At 42.1% G+C, this 21,257-nt stretch overlaps 1 protein-coding gene across 3 annotated transcripts in view; it reads left to right on the forward strand.

The window, feature by feature from the left end:
• Positions 1-21,257, forward strand: part of LOC131591630 (zinc finger SWIM domain-containing protein 6-like) — a 352,285-nt gene that overhangs the window by 261,387 nt on the left and 69,641 nt on the right. For all 3 annotated transcript variants that reach the window (XM_058862521.1, XM_058862523.1, XM_058862522.1), the window contains 3 exons: positions 16,480-16,659; positions 18,197-18,373; positions 18,658-18,804. In XM_058862521.1, coding sequence (XP_058718504.1) covers positions 16,480-16,659; positions 18,197-18,373; positions 18,658-18,804 — 504 coding nt within the window. The remainder of the gene's footprint in view (positions 1-16,479; positions 16,660-18,196; positions 18,374-18,657; positions 18,805-21,257) is intronic.

Genomic DNA, 21,257 nt, shown 5'->3' on the forward strand with positions numbered 1-21,257 from the left:
TGATTATTATTTCAAAGACAGCTTGCAACCTAATTATCCGATTTAGATTATAAATGGGTTCTCTGGCACCTGATATTAATTCATTTGGGTTCCAGGTAGCTGGTCCATAGTGTTGTATGATTCGTTCAGGTGGCCATTCATCTTTTCCCCACTTTTGGGTGCTCTTTCCAACCAGGGATGTATCAATGGACCGCTTTTCTCTAATTAGATCATCATATACTTTGATTCCTAACTGATTTCCTTGAACTTGTGGTAGCAGAAAGAACAATGGTCTAATATACCCCACATAACATATCCCTGACCAGTTTGGAGGTAGCCTGCGGTAAGCATTTTGGCCACAAATCCAGTAATGCCCCTTTTTAGAGCCCAGGTCCCATTAGCGAAGGGACCTTTCCAATTTTCATCATCAACTGGTGGGTCAAAATACAGCTTGCTTCCAAGGCCTAGTGGTCCACCAACAATAGTTGCCTCGCCATAAGAATCACAATATTTACATTTCCAAGCTCCTACATGAGGTTTCCACTTGCAATCACATCCCAGATCTGTTTTATTAGATCTGGACCAGAACTTACTGAAAAGGGTTGGAGTTCCATTCCGGTGTTGCCATTTCCACTGATAGTTTCGGACAACATGTGTCGGACTAGTGGAATTATCCCGGGGGCAGCTTAAAAATAAAGGGTCAAAAAATTTATCCTTCCCCACTGCTTTACAGCCTTCAAAATCTTTTTGGTAATTATGGAAGGAACACCTTACCCAGCTACCATTAGTGAGCTTAACATGTGTTTGATTCCATCTGCCTTGATATCTGGAACAGTCATAAGGAGGGCATTTGGGGGTCCAACAATCTAAACCCAAAGATAAAGTTCAGTCACAAACGCTCTTTCCCACATGTTACCGCTGAAGATGAACAGATCACACGGACACAGGTCGAGGTGTGTTGAAGAGAAGAGAGAGTTTATTTTTCCCTCCAGGATTTATAGGTTTCTGACCACGGCCAGAGATTGGATGGTCAGGATAACACTTTCTCACAGCACTGGCCATGAGAGATGTCCATCACAAGACGTGTAACAGAAAGAATGTACACATATCTATGTTTACAGTTACTGTCCTGGGAAAGTCTTTAGAAAACTATGTTAGCAAGCTCAGAAGCTGAGTTTTCAGGGCGACACCCACATATGTGCTTCCTGTTCTGTTTAGGCAATAAATGCCTCTTTCAGAAGAATGAAGCCTCCATGGACTTCCTTCTTTGTCCCAAAATCCTGTTCCATTATGGACTTCACTCAGGGTGCTAACCCACCATTTAGGCTCGACCGGGCTGGCCACCCATGGCCAGCTTTCAGATCCCCCTGGCCCTCCGCAGACCCAACAGTTCCTAAGGTTAAAGGTCTTTGCTACTTGTTCTCCTAAAGTAAAAAAATTATTTTCCCACTTTAGACCCCAACTTAACTGAAAATATAAAGGTAAAATTATTAAGAGAAACATTCTAATAGTGTTATAATCTAATTTCTAATTTTCAATTTCACATTGTCTTTTACACCACTTGTGGCAAGTGAAAGCACAGAAACAGCTTAGCATAAAGAAAGCAATGACAGCATGGATTGGCTCCCAGTGTCTGGAGATTTGAGAGTAGGGATGCCCATACAATTTCAGCAGTCAGTCTGTGGGTAGGCACTCAGGGCTTCGCCCGATTTCGACGCACCAGCTACTGCTCTAGTCCACTCCTACGGAGTGTCAGTCGCGGATTCCCATCCTTCTCCTCCAGCTGAGATGTCCAAATCTCTGGAGCTTTAGAGACCTTGACTCGAGTGTGATGTGTCCACCCATGTTCAGCTGTCTTGACGGCTGTTTCTGTAGTCAGCAACACCTGGAAAGGTCCACGCCACTTAGCCACTAGGGGTGCTTCTTTCCACTCCTTAACTAGGACCCAGTCTCCTGGTTGGATATTATGAACAGCAAAGTCCAAAGGCAGGGTCTGTGTCAGCTGAGCTTCCTGTCGAAGAGATTGCACAAGAGACAGTATCCAGGCCACATACTGTTTTAGATATACATCACTTATCTCTACCCCCGCCCCAGGCTGAGAATTACAAGGATAAGGAATTCCAAACATCAATTCAAAGGGAGATAGTTGAATATCTTCCCTGGGTCTGGCTCTTATTCTTGCTAAAGCCAGTGGTAAGAGCCGCAGCCATGGCATTTTCGTTGCTATCACTAGCTTCAGAAGATGTTTTTTTTTTCTCTCTCCTTTCATCCTTTCAACCTGGCCTGAGCTTTGGGGATGCCAGGGAGTGTGGAGGTTCCATTGTATCCCTAAAGCAGTCATTACTCCTTTAAGAATTTTTCCAGTAAAATGAGTTCCTTTATCTGAGTCTACTGCTTCTACTATCCCATATCTTGGAATTATTTGTTCCAAAAATACTTTAATAACTGACCCTGTGGTTGCTGAAACAGCTGGGAAGGCTTCTGGCTACCTTGTTAATTATTACTAAAAGATATTTAAATTTCCCCAGCCGGGGCATCTCAGTAAAATCTACCTGGCATCTTTGGAAGGGACGTATGGCCCAAGGCCTTCCACCCCTGGCCAGTTTCTTTGTAACTTTGTTATTTGTCTTAGCACAAATTAAACAACTATTAACAGCTCGTTTTGCCAGAACAAAAAGACCCACAGCAGTATACATCTTGAGGAAGGTCTTTGCCATCCCTCGGGAGCCTCGGCACTTCTCCCATGAAGCTGCTTTAACAACTGCGATGTCGGAACTCTCGGCATCCGCTCACCATCCCTTACAAACTAACCACCTCCCTTTCTTTCTGCCCCACTCTTCACAACTATCTCAAGGTCCTTCAGTGAAAAAGACAACCTTTCTGGCAAGGGGGCAGTCACTGGGAGCAAGGGAAACATCTCAGAAACTTCCAGCAACAATGCAGCTCCCCGCCTCTCTATCAACTAGTCCGCTTCTCCTTGCTTCCCCCGAGCACCCTGCCTGGTGCCTTCTAATGTGCATCATTGCTACTTCTTTTGGCAAATTCACCACCTCTAACAGGCAGGAGATTAAACTCTCACGAACTAACGTCTTTCTTTTGCAGGTTAATAAACTTCTTTCTTCTCACAGTTTCTTAAATGCATGTATCACTTCATATACATATTTAGAATCAGTAAAAACATTTACTGTCTTGTCTCGGTATAATTCACAGCCACTCACAATAGCACACAGCTTTGTGTCTTCCTTTTATCACTTTTGAAGACTCATCAATAAACACGTTTTCTCTTTCAGGCCATGGAATGTCTTGCAAATCATTCCTTGCCTTAGTTTGTGGATCTATTACTTGAATACAATCATGGAATTTGCCTTGGCTCCCCTCCGCAGGGCCATTCAAACAGGAGGCTGGGTTAAAACTTTCCTTGCTTTTAAATTCTAAATCTTCTTGTTCTAATAAACAAGACTCATATTACAACAACTGAGAGCTGGTCATCTACTTAGAGGCTCTCTCAGCTAACAAAGCTTTAATCTGGTGTGAAACTTTAACAATTAGATAACCTCCCTTGTCAGCTTTCGAGCCTTAGCCACCACCAGAGCTGTGGCTGCACAGTTTTGCAAACAATGGGGCCAGCCTCTGGCCACCGGGTCTAACATTTTAGGAAAATAGTCAACAGGTCTCTGTGCTCTCCCATGCTCTTGAACTAAAATTTCTTTTGCATGACTTCTTCTCCTGTTCTCTTGATAACAGCAAATCATGCACATACTGCAACAACTTAACTTCTGAGGGTGGAGCAAACTCTCTTAACATTTTTCTTTTGTGAAGTTTGCTCAAACTAAACAGGTGACTTTGTATAAGCATGATTTAGTTCAGCAGCAAGTAATGCCACTGTTTCAAGCTAATTACATTACATTTCTCTATTTTTTAGTAACTAACCACTCCCCATCTCAATTTTTTTTGCATCAAGTCCATCTTAGGCATAGGGAGGTGACTAACAAATTAACTTCTATTAAGGAAACTCTAATATTTATAACATTTTATAACCTTTAACATTTAAAACTTTTATTAAGGAAAGAAACAAGATACTTTCCTTTAAAGTTTTCTCATAACTTCCACAGAGGAAGTGCATGACAAATACTCAGGCCTTCCATAGGACACTATTTTCACAAGGTTGTAGCTACAGAATTTGCTTTAAGGCTACAACAAACCACAGACTGGTGGGCGTGTTCCTCACAAGGTATGACTTGCCGCATTGGCTTTATAACTAAAATTTGCCAATTCTGGCTTTTTACAACAAAACATACAAAAAGCAGAGGGGTGTGGTCCCCTCCAAACTGGAGCCATTCTGCATAAAACTTCATGTAGACAAATTAATTAAATCTCCAAATTAATTTACTACAATTTTTACAATTCTTTCAGAGAAAGATGTGTTCAAACTTCTGAGCACACAGAAGAAACCACAATTCTCACAACTCTTTTGAACGATCAAAAAAATTCTTTAGACAATTTCCCCCCTCGGGGATAAAAATTAAGGTGAATCGAGAGGTCTTTGTTTCTACTAAGACACACACCTCTCCTCGATCCAGACTCACTTTAAAAGTTGACAACGGCTCTAGGTTGGTGGATATAATGAGAGCCTTTGACACTCTTAACAATCCATTTATCTTATCTTCTGGACTTTCTCGACAATCCAGCTGTTTTTGGCTTTTTTGCAGACATTGCCGTTTTCAGTGTCTTATGCCCTGAAGGCAGCACACTGATCCTTTCTCAGCCACTGTTTGGCTTGGGTCTCCCCTGCTGGGGAGAAAAAGCCTCTGCCACTTCCTTGTGGCCGATCCCGTCCTCTCTGTCCCGGGGGACCCCTTGGACCTTGCGGTTTTTCCCTCTTTGGCCCGAAAAAGGCCATCACCTTCGCCTTTCCTCCTTGTGCTCACTCTATTTACCACACACTGAATACCAGAGCCAGTTCCTGTCCTGCCACATTGTCTAAACAGCTCCTCCCCGCTCCAGTGCTCCCCGCAGGCACGGCCGGCAGCACCACAGGAGGCCAGGGTGTCCCGCAGCCTCAAAGGGCCGGCAGCTGCTGCTGCCCCTGCCCGGGGCCGGTGGGGTCAGGCACTGCCCAGTGCTGAGTCCCAGCAGCCTCACAGGCCCCCAGCCTGTGCTCCTGGTCCTGCACCTCCACTCCTGGTCCCTGCTTCAACCATATCTCTTCACACTCTCCATTAACCAATTCTGTTCCAGCACACTAACACAATCCATCCATCCCCTGTTGTCAAAGACTCTTTCTTGTCTCCCTTTATTGTCCCCCCCACCCCGGGCGTGGATTTTCGAGATCCCTTCTAGTTCCAGCGGGTGATATGATATGCTGCTCCCTTCCCCTACACCACTGTTATTCTCAGGTGGAGCTGTAGGGACATCATTTCCCTGATCCCTTTGCTCTGGAAGGTGAGGACACAGGGACCCGCAGCCGGCCCTAGGCCAGGTGGCAACACCGGAGGACAAGACGGGGGAAAGCGCTGAAAAACACCGCAATCCTCACCGTTTTCTCTTCCCCCCCTCCTTCCTCCTCTCCTTCTTTTTTCTCAACACATAGACCTCCCCTGCTGCCCGTACAAACCACATTAATCCACATTCTCTTTCAATCCATCCTTTCCAACTCTCCTCTAGATACCTTCACAGAACTCAACACAAATGAATTCTGTTTTCTAAGGTGGCCATATAAGTCCATTTGGCAACTTATACTCTGGCCATACATAATAACAATATTTCACCATCATCTCCATAGTTACTTCTGTGTGAATGCATAATCTGTCCCAAGATCTCAGCATTCTCCCCAAGGGACTCTCCGGGGGTATTGTGGGATCGTCATCCCTTTTGCCGAGACCCCTTCCCGGCTGTACCCTTGCAACCCTCCCTGGGTGCCCTGTTTAGCCTGTGCTACCCTCCATGGGTGCCCTCCCAGGCTTGCCTGTGCTACCCTCCATGGGTGCCCTCCCAGGCTTGCTCCCCGAAGATCCCATTTTACTCACCGGTGAGGTTTTCAGTGGTCCTTTCCTGTGGACTCTTCACGGACCCCCCTGGTCCGCCACTCGTCTGTCTCCTGGACAGTCTCGGGAACCCAATCGATCGCCACCAAGGGGAGCTGATCACCGAAACTGGGTGAGGCGCGCCTTCAGCTCCGCTAGCTGCCCGCCGCCCCGGACGGTGGAAATATCCCGGACGAGCCCCCAAAAATTGTCAGGAAAATTAATCCACAAACACCAGAGGTTTATGTCCAAAAAGGAGACAGAGGAGTCCTTTTACTTTATTCGAATAAAGGGAGAGGCCATGGGGCATTCCCCTGGGGTCTCTCAAATTCTTGGAGGGCGCAGCCTCCTTTTTATCCTAATTCCCGGCCGCTTGTCCCTTCTCTCTTTCCCCATAGGCTGAGGTACTTGAGAGGTACAGGCTTCCCGGAACGCCTGATACCGGCGGTGATACCTTTCCTCCCCCCCCCCCCCCCCATGCATAATCCCTTCTTTTATAGAATTCATAGTGTTCTTTTAGTGCCCCTTTGATCTTCTACTGGAATCCATCCCATTGTTTCTGTCGTCTCTCACTGATAGTACATCTTATCAACTGACCCACAGCTTGTTTGTAAAGACAAACCTATCATTCCTCTCAATAGGAAGAAAATAATTTGATCCTGTGAGTTGGCAGTGTCAGGAAAATTAATCCACAAATACCAGAGGTTTATGTCCAAAAAGGAGACAGAGGAGTCCTTTTATATTATTATTTGAATAAAGGGAGAAGCCATGGGGCATTCCCCTGGGGTCTCTCAAATGTTTGGAGGGTGCAGCCTCCCTTTTATCCTAATTCCCGGCTGTATGTCCCTTCTCTCTTTCCCCATAGGCTGAGGTACTTGAGAGGTACAGACTTCCCAGAACGTCTGATACCTGGGATACCCCCCCCCCCATGCATAATCCCCTTCTTAATTCTTAACCCTTGTGGAATTTTATGGTGTTTCCCCAGTGTCTCTTTCATCTTTCAGTGGAATCCATCCCATTGTTTCTGTTATCTCTCAGTGATAGTTTCATCTTATCAGCAGAGCCACAGCTTGTTTGTAAAGACAAACCCATCATTCCTCTCCGCAGGGCTGATTGAAAGGGCTTTAAACTAGGTTTGAAGGGGGAAGGGGATAAGACCAGGCTAGCTAGAGATGAGCCTGGGGACAGCAGACTGGTGTTGCGGATGAAATCAATAGCCCAGCTCAAGTGCATTTACACCAATGCAGCAGTGTGGGTAACAAACAGGAGAAACCAGAGGCCACTGTGCAGCAGGAAAGCACTGACGTAGTTGTCATCACAGAAACGTGGTGGGATGACTCGCATGACTGGAGTGATGATGTTAAGGAATATATTTAGTGCAGGTAGCTAGGTTTGCAGCTGCAGTTCGAGCTGCAGGTTGAGCTCTGAGGGGCAGGAGCCCCAGCCGGAGCCTGAGGCAAGAGGCTGTGAACTGCCGACCCTTTGTATGACAAAGGACACGGGGACCTATGGCTAAGCCAAAGGACCAGACACTGACACAGCAGGAGCTGAGGACCCCCAGACTTCCCTGTGCTTATACCGTGAGGGTGTAAAAGCCCAGGGGTTCCTTTGTTTGGGGTGCCTCCTTGGAGGCACCCAGCTGTTATTTTTTTTATTTAATGATTGCACCAAGATTAAACTATTTGAAGGATCTGGATGTCTGAGAGTCTGCTATGGGAAACCTGGAGTCGAGACAGTAAGAAAACCTGGTCTGACTGTGTGAGTATGGGGGGGTGTAGCTGTGAAGGGGCTTCAGTTCCAGCTCAGGTGGTGTGAGGGTAAATACCAGAGTGGCTCCTGGATGGTCGGACAGGGAAGTTTCCTTAATACTGCAATGGATGGCTACAAGCTCTCCAGAATGGACAGGAGAGGAAGGAGAGTTAGTGGGGTGGTTCTGTACATTAAGTATCGATTCAACCTTGGATTTATGGAGGACGGAGTTTGGCACGTGCAGGACACTGGTTTAGAGAGTACCCTGGGAAAGAGTCCTTAATAACAAAGGGGCCAAAGAAGGCTGGGCATTCTTTAAGAAGGAAATCTTGAAGGTGCAGGCTGTCCCTGTGTCAAAAAGACAAGCCTGAGGGGAAGAAGACTGAACTGTCTGAACAGGGAGTTTTTGCAGGAACTCAGGGAATAAAAGAGGGTTTATGACCTCTGGAAGAAGGGGAAGGCAACTCAGGAAATGTTTAAGGATGTCATTAGGTCATGTAGATAGAAAATTAGAAAGGCGAAAGCTCAACTAGAACTCAGTCTGGCCACTGCTGTAAAAAATAGTGAAAAGTGGTTTTATAAATATGTCAGCAAGAAAAGGAGGGCCAAGGAAAATCTCCATCGCTTATTGGTCACGAGGGGGAACATTGTCACCAAGGATGAGGAAATGGCTGAGTTACTTAATGCCTTCTTTGCCTCAGTCTTTAACAGTAAGAGTGGTTATCCTCAGGGCAGCCAGACCTCTTAGCTGGTAGACAAGGAAGGGGAGCAGAATAGACCCTCTGCAATCCAGGGGGAGGTAGTTAGTGATCTGCTGAGACACTTAGACACAAGTCTATAGGGCTGGATAGGATTCATCCGAGGGTGCTGAGGGAGCTGGTAGAAGAACTCACTAAGCCGGTCTCCATCATTTATCATCAGTCCTGGCTAACCATGGAGGTCCAAGGTGACTGGAGGTTGGCTAATGTGATACCCATCTACAAGAAGGGTCAGAAGGAGAATTTGGGGCCTTTCAGCCTGACCTTGGTACCCAGGAAGGTTATGGAACAGATCATCTTGAGTGTAATCATACAACATGTACAGGATAACCAGGGGATTGATGCCTTAAGTTTTAGCTTTCATATTTTCCAGATTCTGTACTGCCTTAGTGCATGACTCTGAACTTCATATAAAGTGTTAGCAAGTTCTCTTCACAGGGTAGTAAGACAAAACAATCCTTTTCCAACCTGAGAACCAAGGACACAGTTGCAACTTCAGGACCAAAAAGTATAAACAATGGCGAATTGAGGAGAACGATCTGGGAGGATGGGACTTCATAACCTGAAGCTGTAATTGGACAATTAACCCCAATATGTAAATGGACCAAAACTTATGAAAGTGTGAAAACTCATAACTGGTCATCCATCTTGCGCCCATTTTGGGTCCATCTTGGGTAGAACCCCAGCTAAGCTCTTGTACTGCCCAAGGTGTATCCTTTGAAGGCCTTTTAATAAATACCTACTTTATTATTTTAACTCTGTCCAGCCTCTGTTCCAGGTAGCTTCTCAAGGCATCAGGATCAGGCCCAGCCAGCATGAGTTTAGGGAAAGGCAGGCCCTGTTTGACCAACCTGATTTCCTTTCATGATCAGGTAACCCACCTAGTGGATGAGGAGAAGGCTATGGATGTGTCTACCTGGACTTCAGTAAAGCCCTTCATACTGTCTCCCATGGTATTCTCCTTGACAATCTGGCAGCCCACAGCTTGGACAGGTGCACTCTGCTGGGTTAAGAACTGGCTGGATGGCCAGGTCCAGAGAGTGGTGGTAAATGGTGCTACATTCAGTGGGTGCCCAGTCATTAGTGGGCTTCCCTAGGGCTCAATATTGCAGCCAGTCCTGTTTAACAGCTTTATTGATGATCTGGATGAGGGGGTCAAGTGCACCCTCAGTAAGTTTGCAAACAACACTAAATTGGGTGGGAGCATTGATCTGCTGGAGGGTAGGAAGGGCCTGCAGAAGGATCTGGACAGGCTGGATGGATGGGTTGAGAACAACGGTATAAGGTTCAGACAAGCCAAGTGCCAAGTCCTGTACTTGGATCACAACAATGCCATGCAGTGCTACAGGCTAGAGGCAGATTGACTGGAAAGCAGCCAGTTGGTAAAGGACCTGGGGGTGCTGGTTGACAGCTGGCTGAACATGAGCCAGTGTGTGCCTAGGTGGCCAAGAAGGCAAATGGCACCCTGGCCTGTATCAGAAATAGTGTGGCCAGAGGGACCAGGGAAGTGATTGTCCCATCTGCACTAGTGAGGCCACACCTCAAGTACTGTGTCCAGTTCTGGGCTTCTCACTACAAGACTGACATTGAGGTGCTGAAGCATGTCCAGAGAAGGGCAATGAAGCTGGTGAAGGGTCTAGGGAGTAAGTCTTTTGAGGAGCAGCTGTGGGTGTTTATCCTGAAGAAAAGGAGGCTCAGTGCAGATTGTCTCACTCTTTAAAACTACCTGAATGGAGGTTGTAGCCAGGTGGGGGTAGGCCTTTTCTCTCAGGCAGCCATAGTGACAGGACAACAGAGAATGGCTGTTGCTAGGGAAGGTTCAAGTTGGACATCAGGAATAATTTCTTCACTGAAAGGGTGTCAAGCATTGGAATGGGCTGCCCAGGGAGGTTGTGGAGTCACCATCCCTGGAGGTGTTCAAGAAACAGGTGGATGTGGCACTTAGTGCTATGGTGTAGTTGATATGGCAGAGATTGGTCAAAGGTTGGACTTCATCTTGGAGGTCTTTTCCAACCTAAATGATTCTGTGATTCCTGTTGAGATCAGCACTTAAGTGCTTTGCCTATCTTTGGTACTTCATAAAATCAACTGTTCAACTGGAGCATTCTCTGGTGTGACTTCTCAGTATGCTTTGTTCTATTGGAGATCTCTCCATTCCTGGAGGTAGGAGGCAGATTTTCCAGTCATTCTGAAGGCATTTTTCCTTCTTTTCAAGAAGCAATAAATATCATGTCGCCCTGAAAACTCAGCTTCTGAGCTTGCTAACATAGTTTTCTAAAGACTTTCCCAGGACAGTAACTGTAAACATAGATATGTGTACATTCTTTCTGTTACACGTCTTGTGATGGACATCTCTCATGGCCAGTGCTGTGAGAAAGTGTTATCCTGACCATCCAATCCCTAGCTGTGGTCAGGAGCCTATAAATCCTGGAGGGAAAAATAAACCTCGCTCTTTTCTTTCACCACACCTCGACCTGTGTCCGTGTGATCTATTCATCCTCAGCGGTAACAAATATCATACACTACTTCTTTGAAGTTTCCAAGTGGCTGTTGCACTTTAAGAGGCTCTCACTTTAAAATCCTTTGCTGACACTTCTTTTTTTACAGGAATCATAGTTTCTGTCTTGTATTATTGTTTCTTTTCTGGCACTTCCAGTGCTGGAAAATGATGCTTTGGTAATAGAATTGATTAGGCTTAAATGGGGCACAGTAGCAAATTTACAGCGAGTGCTGAAGCAAATTTGTCTGTTGCACAAAGGGAATGATCTCATTTACCTGGCTTCACTTCCTTTGAAATAATCAAATGTTACTAACCTCATAGCTCTTGGATTTTTATTTTTTTTAAGAGACATGCATTAACATGCAAACCATTCTGTGACTATGATTCTATGATTAATGGGAAGAGCAAAGGCATGTCAAATATGCATCAGTTTCTTGCATATTTTAATTTTGCAAATAAATAGATTGATCTTAAGTATACATCAAAATTCTAAAGCCAAGGCCAAGTTTCAGCCACTGATTACACAGGTATTGAAAATGAGGAAATGTTGACCCAAACCAGGGCTATTACAGTAGCCCTGACAAGATAGCATAAGATTTCTAGGAAAAGCATATTTCTTGAGAAGACTGCAATCAGTCTAACAGAGTTGTACACTGGATCTTCAGTGATGCTCAGTGACCTAACCCCCACTAAAATTGTTTCCACCACCACCCTCCCATTTACTGGGATAAGAGTAAAATATGAAAAGTGTGTGGTGCTTAATCTCTTTGGAGAGTCTGTATACATTCTTTGCACTTTCTTTGACTTCATAAATACATGCATACACAAGATTTATAATTATTACAACACCTACTTTTACAGTGACTAAGTTCTTCTTAATGTTTTTCAATTTGCATGTTTAAATCCTGACCAATGTAAAGGCATACTGTTCCTTTCTCCCTTGTGAGTTCAGAGGTATGGATGTCTAGTGAGAAATACAAAAGTACTGATGTTCCCTCTGTATGTACAAGGCATGCATTCATTGTATAAAGCAGTAATATAACCTATTTCTTTGTAGTGTGAGGTCCACTAAAGATGAATGACAATCATGAATTTTCAAAGAAGACTATTTGAACTAAAAGTCTGGTTTGGCAAAGCTGGCTTTTTCCAGGTCAAAAGGGTTAGTGTTTTTTGAACCAAAATAGGCAATACCTCACTCCATTATGACAGTTCTAATATTCATTCCCTTGTGAAATTAATATCAAATTGCAGTCACAGCATGACTTGTCTTCCAGTTATCTTCTGGGGGAGAAATTTTGTATATTGTTTTGTGATATTTTGTCACTGTGCTGTGAGGAGCTTCACATTGGAAAGACATGGGTCACAGTCAATGGATCCAAATGAGAACTTTACTTTTGGTTTAGTTTGGGTGGGGGGGGGGGAGAATGGGATATATCAGCCTTCTGAGATCTGGTATAAAAAGATACTTGGTTAAATCTATTTAAACAGGTAAACTTACTTGAGAATGCCAGGAATGTATTTTGGCAAAACTTCTTTTGAGTATAGGCTGTTGCTAACAGCAGTTTCCAGACTGAGGTCACAAGAAAGGGATTTAGATATGTTCCCCACAAATGAATTACAACTAGCTGCTGCTCATTTTTTCATAAGCCTTACCTGTAGTATGGAGTAAGTATGATCAGTAGTTTCCCCATATAGGAGCCATTAGGCAGAAAATAGAGAATCCTTTGAGGGCATTGTAAGTTTTCAGGCTGGTGGTGACAGCTTCTATAGAGCAGCATTAGAGTGAAATAGGAAGAATATCCTCCAGGCTCCTTCCTTAAGGGGTTTGTGTGGGGTTTATCAGAAATACACTTGTCCTTGTGTTCATTTGCATAAAAATAGCATGGATTTCTGAGGCTTCCTCTTTAAACCAAATAAGTTTTTAAAAGATTTTGGTGCTTTGTAGTATCTTTTCCCTTTTCTGCCTCTTAGATGTACCACATGCATAGTGAAGCCTCTGAAGAAGACAAATAAATTCCTTTGCTTCTAGTGGTGTTTTTGAGATGCAATAAAAGGCCACTCATTTTTTAGGGGCACACTGTAATCAGTAGTGTGCACTCCACCTTGCTGGATGATTGAAATACTTGCTGCTTGTGGTTAAGATATTCCACTTTTTTTTTGCTTCAGTCTGAAATCACTGGGAATCTGATTACAAAGTATTAAATTGGCTTTTTAAAATCTTTTTAGATGCTGAGAGGTACAGTGACTCCTCAGTGCCCTAAAGTAATCATTCATTTATAAAATAAATAAGCCCAAGATAACTATTCTACAAGGCTTTCCAATATGCCTCATCTTCTGTTTTGTTTTTATGTTGCAAGAAATATAGTCCTTTGTCTAGGGCAGTACTGAATGCATTGATGTTTAATAAGAAGAACCAGTTTTAATGCCATTCAGAATGATTTGGACAAGCTCAAGAAGTGGGCCCATGAGGACCTTATGAGATTCAACAAGGCCAAGCGTGAGGTTCTGCACCTGGGTTGGGGCAACCCCTGGTATCAATATAGGCTGAAGGATGAAAGGATTGAGAACAGCCCTGCAGGGAAGGACTTGGGGGTGCTGGTGGATGGGAGGCTGGACATGAGCCAGCAATGTGTGCTTGCAGCTCAGAATGCCAATCATATCCTGGACTACATCCAAACCAGTGTGGGCAGCAGGGCAAGGGAGGTGATTCTCCCCCTCTACTAAGCTCTGGTGAAACCTCACCTGCAGTGCTGCCTCCAACTCTGGAGTCCCTGTTACGAATGGAGAGGGGAGAGTTTAGACAAATCCCTGCCTTTCCAGATTTCTGGCAGTAGGCAGTAGCTTTACTGAGGTGGCCAGCACCCCAAAACCCACTCTTGCAGGCAAGTTCTTAATAATGACCGGTCAGGCCTGTTACAACATGAATTATTTATTTGAACAGGCCAAAGAAAACAGACAAGACTTAAACAGATTACTTACTACACAGGATAACACAAAGAACTACTATTAGATAAAAATACATTGCATGATAATAGTAATAAAGGTACCTTATGTTACAGCTAGAAAAGAAATAGTATAGATTAAGAATCAATGTCACTTGCCAATGAATGATAGCTGTGTGCAGGGGATCTCCCAGTTTCTCTCAGTCCCAGGGAAGTAACTCAATTCCAATGTCTTAACATTGAGAAGAACTCTCTACACACTCAGAGAGTATATAAGAGATTTCTGATTTCATGAAAATCAATGCTCTTTTATAGTTGTAAAAATGCTTGTGCTTTGCTGTCACTAATTTTAGGTTTTCCTTTCTCACCATTCAAGCCAGGATGTGTATTGCTGGCTAAGGAGGTTCTCAGCCAAGATAATTCATCACATGATAAATCATTCCAGCTTAACCTTGCCATATGTTACAAGGAGATAAGCTTTTGCTGTATCAGGGGTGAAAGGTCCTGCCACAGTCCCCATTACAGGAAGGACATGGCCTTGTTAGAGCAGGTCTAGAGGAGAGTCACAAAGATGATCAGAGGGCTGGAGCACATCTCCTATGAAGACAGACTGAGACAGCTGGGGATGTTCAGCCTGGAGAAGAGAGGGCTTCGAGGAGATCTTGTAGCAGCCATCCAGTACTTAAAGGGGGCTTACAAGAAAGATGGGGACAAACTTTTTAGTAGGGCCTGTAATAATAAGACAAGTGGTAATGGTTTTAAACTGAAATAGGGTAGATATAAGGAAGAAGTTTTTTTACAGTGAGGGTGATAAAACACTGGCATAGGTTGCCCAGAGAGATGGTGGATGTCCCATCCCTGGAAATATTCAAGGTAAGGTTGGACAGGGCTCTGAGCAACCTGATCTAGTTTGAAGATGTCCCTACTCATTGCTGGAAGGTTGGACTAGATGACCTTGAAAGGTCACTTCCAACCCAAACCATTCTATGATTCTATTCTATTATTTGACTCTGGGGAGTGAAGTGTATTGAATAGTGTGTCTAAAGGAAGTAATATGATTTGTTTTTAAAATAAGTTTTTTTAAAACAGTATTTGCTTTATTTACTACCATGGCACTTGAAAAAACCAAAACCCAAAACTGACCCAAAAAACCACAAAGACAAAACGTCCCAAAAATGCAAACAAAAAACCAACAAACTGCATGTTCTACTGCATGTAACTACTGTGTAGTAATAATGTTCATTAGTGTAGTGGCTCTCTGGTGTTCTGCACCATACCATATCATATTTTCTTGTGGTTTCAATATTTCTTTTATATTGCTTCCTCATTCCATGTCAGCTTGAATAGCAGCAGACTTGAAGCCTTAAGGATGAAGCTCTGTTTTTCCACTGGCTTCTGTGCTGTGGCATACCAACATACTGAGTTACTTTAGGAATTAATGTAATGTGATGACCTGTGTTTTGGGTATCCATTTTGCATTCTTAGTTAGCAAAAGAATGCTTGAATATGAGAATTCTAATTTCTTGGAAGAACCAGCTGCATTTTTATTCTTTTTTTTTTCAGCCTGTCATGAAGATTACATAATTTAAACATATTCTTTTAATTTTATTCTTGGGGCCATCCTGTGCAGGGCCAGGAGTTGAACTTTGATGATCCTAGTAAGTCCTTTCCAACTCAGAATATTCTGTGATTCTGTGAAATCTCTTGTAGTGTACAAGGCATGTTCTTAATGAGCAAATTAACAGTATTTTCAGATGTCTTCATGCTTGTGTCAAAGTTCACCCTGATGAAGAAACAGCTGATTTAGAGAAAAATCTTTCAATTTGAAAATTGTTGCTAAAGACCCTGATGTATTTATGCCTGCCCTGCTCTATAGTATCAGGAAGCAGGTTCTAAAGTGATGGTGCATGTGAAATGCCAGTGCAAATTAGCTTTCCCTTCAAGCTCTGTATACAAAAAATGTAAGACAAGTTTTCTAGTGAAACTAAATAACTGAAGTAGGAGCAGCAAAAATATCTTATTCCTATTACACTGCAAAAATCTAGTTTTTACTGGATCTCTACTTCTGCTGGGTTTCAAGTGTGGAAGTATATGTTTAGAAAATGCATGTCTTACTAATACACTTATTTGACTCCTGTAATGTGAAGCTGGAAGATACACAGTTTTGTACAAAAATTAGAAAAAAAAACCTGGGTAATTTCCTGCTGTAACTTTATGTGAATTTTTTTTTTGCTTTTGTCTGATAGGCCATATATTGTGAACTATGGATTTTCTAATAAAAAAGACCCATTTAATGCCTTTTAATTGAGAAGACTGGCTTGATAGTCTTTAAACTGCTTTGGATGGGCCACACCAGCTCCATGATTCTGCATCAGGAATTCAGTCTGCCTGGTGTCAGGCATAGTTGGGAAACAAGCAGTGTAGCTTTAGAGGGGAGGAAAAGTCTTACAGAATAAAAGTTTGCAATTAGCCATTGGCTGCTGTATTTTTAATAAAAAACCTAATTTAGCAATTTTCTTTAAAATCAGGTGCTCTGTGGATGTGTATAGTCTTAAATCCCCACTGCAAGTTGGAGCAGAAGGTCAGTTGGCTAACACAGCTGAAAAAATGGAATGGTGTGGATGTTTGTCCCTGGGAAGATGGAAACCATGGAAATGAGCTGCCCAATTTAACCAATGCTTTGCCTCCGGGTGCAAATGCTAACCAAGGTGAGCCTAAATATATGCACTGACTGCAGCACATAATAGAGCCTCTATCTTATATACTCGAGCCTTGCAGCAGAATACAGCAGTCTTTCCTGGGACAAGTAACTTTCTTGTTGAGGATTGACAAATTTATTTTCATTCATACTGTCCTCGCAGAATGGATAAATAGGGTTTACTTTTGTGCTGGGGCTGCAATGTTTTTAAAGCAAGTTGGGTCTTCTAACTTTTATCTTGGTCCTTCTAAATACTTGTTGCATAAAAATTGAATGTCCCTGAAGTATGTCATGTAAAAGCCTGTTGTTTCTTTGCTTGACTATAATCTTATATCCCTTCTGGTGTTGGGAGTTTTATTTTTTACACTTTAAAAGACTTTGATACTTACTTAAAGGGAGATCTGTTGTGACTGCATTAAACTGAGTATGTGAGAAACTAAAGCAGCTATTTGTGGGATGTGCTCTGTGTTGCATTGACAGGTGTGGGCGGGTGCAGACGCAACACTGCCTTCTTGGAGGAGGTGTCCCTTCTTACTCAATATCATGCTTTCTAATCTAAAATGTAATTATCAAACCTGACAGAAGCCTTCTCCAGTCATCTTCAAGCAAAGATTGCTACTTTGCTAATAACTGAGGAAGATGCAGGTTGTTTACCTGGGAAAAGAAAACCCTCATAATCATCAAACCTCTCAATATTTGGATAGATATTTAATAAAAGTTAAAATTAAATGCTTGTGAAAGTGGTAGAATTAGACTTAGATGTATTTTTCCTTGTTTCTTTATCTTGGAAGTTTACCTCTGAAGGAAATGGACTTGGTTCATGTTTAAATCTTGCAGCTAGCTGCAGACAGAAGTTCATGCAACATGTAACTTCCTACAGAGCTATTTGGCTTTCTGGATCTTGTGATGTTCAGACCAACCTGGGCATGCTAGTAGCAATTCTGACATGGCACTTTGACATTCATAGACACAATTCCATGTTGACAGAGCACTTTTGCCATTAGAAGATGTCCAGTAAAGGATTGTCAGTCCCATGGCCTCAGTACCTTGCTTTCTTTGCAGTATTTGTATTTGTTTATGACAAAGTGCTTAAAGTTAATGTCACTTCTCAAAGAGAACAACTAAAATATTTTATTTGATGTTTATCTGTCACTCATCCTAGTGGTTCTGGGTCTGAGGAGAGAAGCTGGGGATGCTTGAGTAGCTGTGTGCCATATACTTTCTCGTCTGTTGTTAGGAGAATTCTGTACATGCTGTTTAATGTCCTTCATGTCTAGCTGTTCCCTTTGCAATATCCTATTTAGCATTAGCCATGATGGTTTGTAGATCTCTCTGAATGCAAAGTGAATGGCACACACTTTGCCTGAGCTGTTGGGTAACAGGATGTGAAATGTCATCTGTGGTCTGATCCTTGCAGAGTGGGTCAAGGTAGACTGCCATCAGTTAAGGGTTGGTGAATAGGCAGAAGACAAGAATACTGTGAATGACTGATTCACATATGAATGAATAAAAGCTGATGCAGCTTTCTGAATTTCTGAAAATGACAGATTCATCAAATAGGCCACATCGGACGGTGTTCACTAGAGCCATAGAGGCATGCGAACTGCACTGGCAGGACAGCCACTTACAGCACATTATCAGCAGTGACATATACACCAACTACTGTTACCATGAACACACTGAAAACTCACTCTTTGACTCTCAAGGGTGGCCCCTCTGGCATGGTAAGTGGCTAAACCGAAAAGACATTTCCATGACTTATTTTGTTCAGTTTCTATGGCATTATTTTTTTTCTTTTTGGGGGGGGAGGGAGGGAGCTAAATGAAAAGCCTGGCAAAAAGAACAGTCTCCCTTGAAGTGTTGGCTCAGAAATAGTCCTTTAACTCTCTCTTGCAAAGTTTTAAAAAGAAATTGAAGGAAACAAAAAAGCCCTTTTGACTAACGTAGCAAAACAGGCTATTGCAGACATGGAAGCATTGCTATTCCTCAATTATTGTCTCCATTTTAGAACATGTTCCTACAGCCTGTGCGAGGGTGGATGCGTTACGATCTCATGGATACCCACAAGAAGCACTGAGGCTAGCAATAGCTATTGTTAATACACTAAGAAGGCAGCAGCAGAAACAGCTGGAAATGTTCCAGACTCAAAAGACAGGTAAATGCGGGGAAGAGAGAAGGGCAAAGGACATGACAAGGTGACAATAACACTGGACTAGAACTTTGCATGAGAAAACTGTTTTTGAAACTAAAGCAAAAGAGGTGACTTTAATTCTTCAGTCCAGACAATCATAGTGGTAGTGTCACATTCTGGAAGTTGGAGATTTTTTTCAAGCTGGATTGTGAGGTCTGCAGGGCAAGTGCTCTCTTCTGCCTTCTACAAAACATCTAACATGATGGGGCATTTATTCCAATCAGAGGTTTTGGTTACACAGTGTAAATATTCATCCTGTGTAATTTATAGGCTTTTAAACAGAGATTTGCATTTGGAATGTCAGGTATTTAAACTAATTTTTCTATTCTGATGTGTAATTTAGCAGACCTATATATTTCTGAGGTTGAAGCCTAAAGTTGACAAGGCAAAGTCTGCACTACAGAAATTTATCCAGTTTGACAGTTTCTTCCAAAAGTCTCTGATGATGCGTAAAACCTTGGTGGATTCACATCACTGGAAATCAAATTTTTGAAACACTGGCTTTATAAAATGTTTTGTGGTGTTCCTCTAAACACTACCCCTATTTTCTGAAGGATCATTCTTCCAAAAATAATCTTTCACTGAACTTTGACATAGGTTTGGAGAGATAGTGGAAGAATAAAGGAGTGACTTTGTGGTTAAAAATTCATGTGGAAAAATTAGAATAACATTCTCAGCTACTACAAGAAAACCTTTAATTCAAATTTTATTTTAGATGTTTGTTGCTACTTTTAACTATGTGTATCCTCATGAATTGTAGGCAAAAATACCAGTGTGAAGTCAAATTTGTAAAATTTTTAACTGTATGTGCAGGTATTTTCCCAGAAATGTTCATTTAGAAATTGAAGACAAGGTAGATACCTGATTGAAAAGAATATTTGGCAGTTCCTATGTGCCTTCATTTCACAATACCCAAGGAAGAAATTTTGAGCACTATTGTGGATCCTAGATTTCAACAAAACTTAAAGGCACTTTGCATTATTATTCAGGAGAATTTTTCTTAGTCTTTTTATCATGTAATATATCTTTCCTTAACATGAAGTCTGTAATTTCTATGTTGTTACTCACTGTTTATTTTGGTTTCTTCACTCTTATGTTTGAAATTTAAACAATTTTGTTTTAATATAACAAAATAGGCTTGTCTTCTTTACAAGCAGAATAATTCTGCAGCTACAGTTTCAGTTCAGCAACCACCATATGCTTCTACCTAGCTTTCATTCATATGACTGATCTGACATTCATGGAACCATCTGCATGATTTAAAGTTAAATCTCTATATGAATGGAGTACTGAAGCTTTTGTTTGGCATGACACAAGTGAAGCTTATAACTAGACATAATAGATGAAATGGAATATGACCAGTAAGGTCATTGATATTAATTCTTTTTGGTAATATTATGTTCTACTTAATGTCATTTTTAGCACATGCTACTTTTTAGCATGACAATTATTTACTACTTTGTTTTTCATATCAGTTAATTCTTTAAAAAAAGCCACTGTCCTGAACACTGAGTTCAACAGTGTGGCTGTTTCATTTTGTAGCTCCACACATTTAAATACAAGAAGCAAGCTTTTAAATATTTGTGATAATACTTATGATTATTCAGAAAGATGGCACTTTGTGAATGAGAGAGTACAGAGGCAGGCACAAGTTAGTGCGTAATAAGCAGAGAAACAGAGCATCTGTAATGGCTTGTATACAATTTTTAAATGGTCACCCATAATGCACCTGATCTCTCGTAGTTCAGTTGTGTATGTGTCTAGGAGAAAAAGTTGGGGAGTTGAAGGCGAACTACTGCCATGCCACTGTCGGACAAGATTCACACAGACGCAGCTCGAAGTGTGATGAAAGACGAAGGAACTTTATTTGTTCTTTCAGTATTTATAGGTTTTCGACAATGACCAGGGATTGGATAGTCGGGTTACCACCTTCCCAACCACACTGGCCGTGAGAGACGTCCATCAAAAGGCATATCTTTAATGGAATGTATAAATACCTATGTTTATAGTTACTGGGAAAGTGGCTAGAAATTATGAAAACAATATCGAAAGGCCTGATTCTCAGGGCGACACTACCATAAGATTCTTAGTTAAAAAAGGGGTTTGAGTCATCTTTAGCATCTTTTACCACAGTGATATTTACTTCAACTCATTGGGCTAAACAATTTTTTCAAATTGTAGCTGATTGATGGATGAGGGCTACAAAACAAAGTATCCATGAAGGTATTTGTTGACTGAAACTTTAGAATGACAAAAAATGCACTTAAAGGACAATTTTTAAATTTTTTACCTCATTTAAACACATTATCCTTTTTTTTTTCCTTCCTTTTTTTTTTTTATTAGGAACTGTCATTGTTAGTTTATTACTTCAACAAATATCCAGATGCAATATTTTATTTATTAAAACTAAACATTTC

The sequence above is a fragment of the Poecile atricapillus genome, chromosome W (assembly GCF_030490865.1).
Source record: "Poecile atricapillus isolate bPoeAtr1 chromosome W, bPoeAtr1.hap1, whole genome shotgun sequence".
In the NCBI taxonomy this organism is placed as follows: Eukaryota; Metazoa; Chordata; class Aves; order Passeriformes; family Paridae; genus Poecile; species Poecile atricapillus.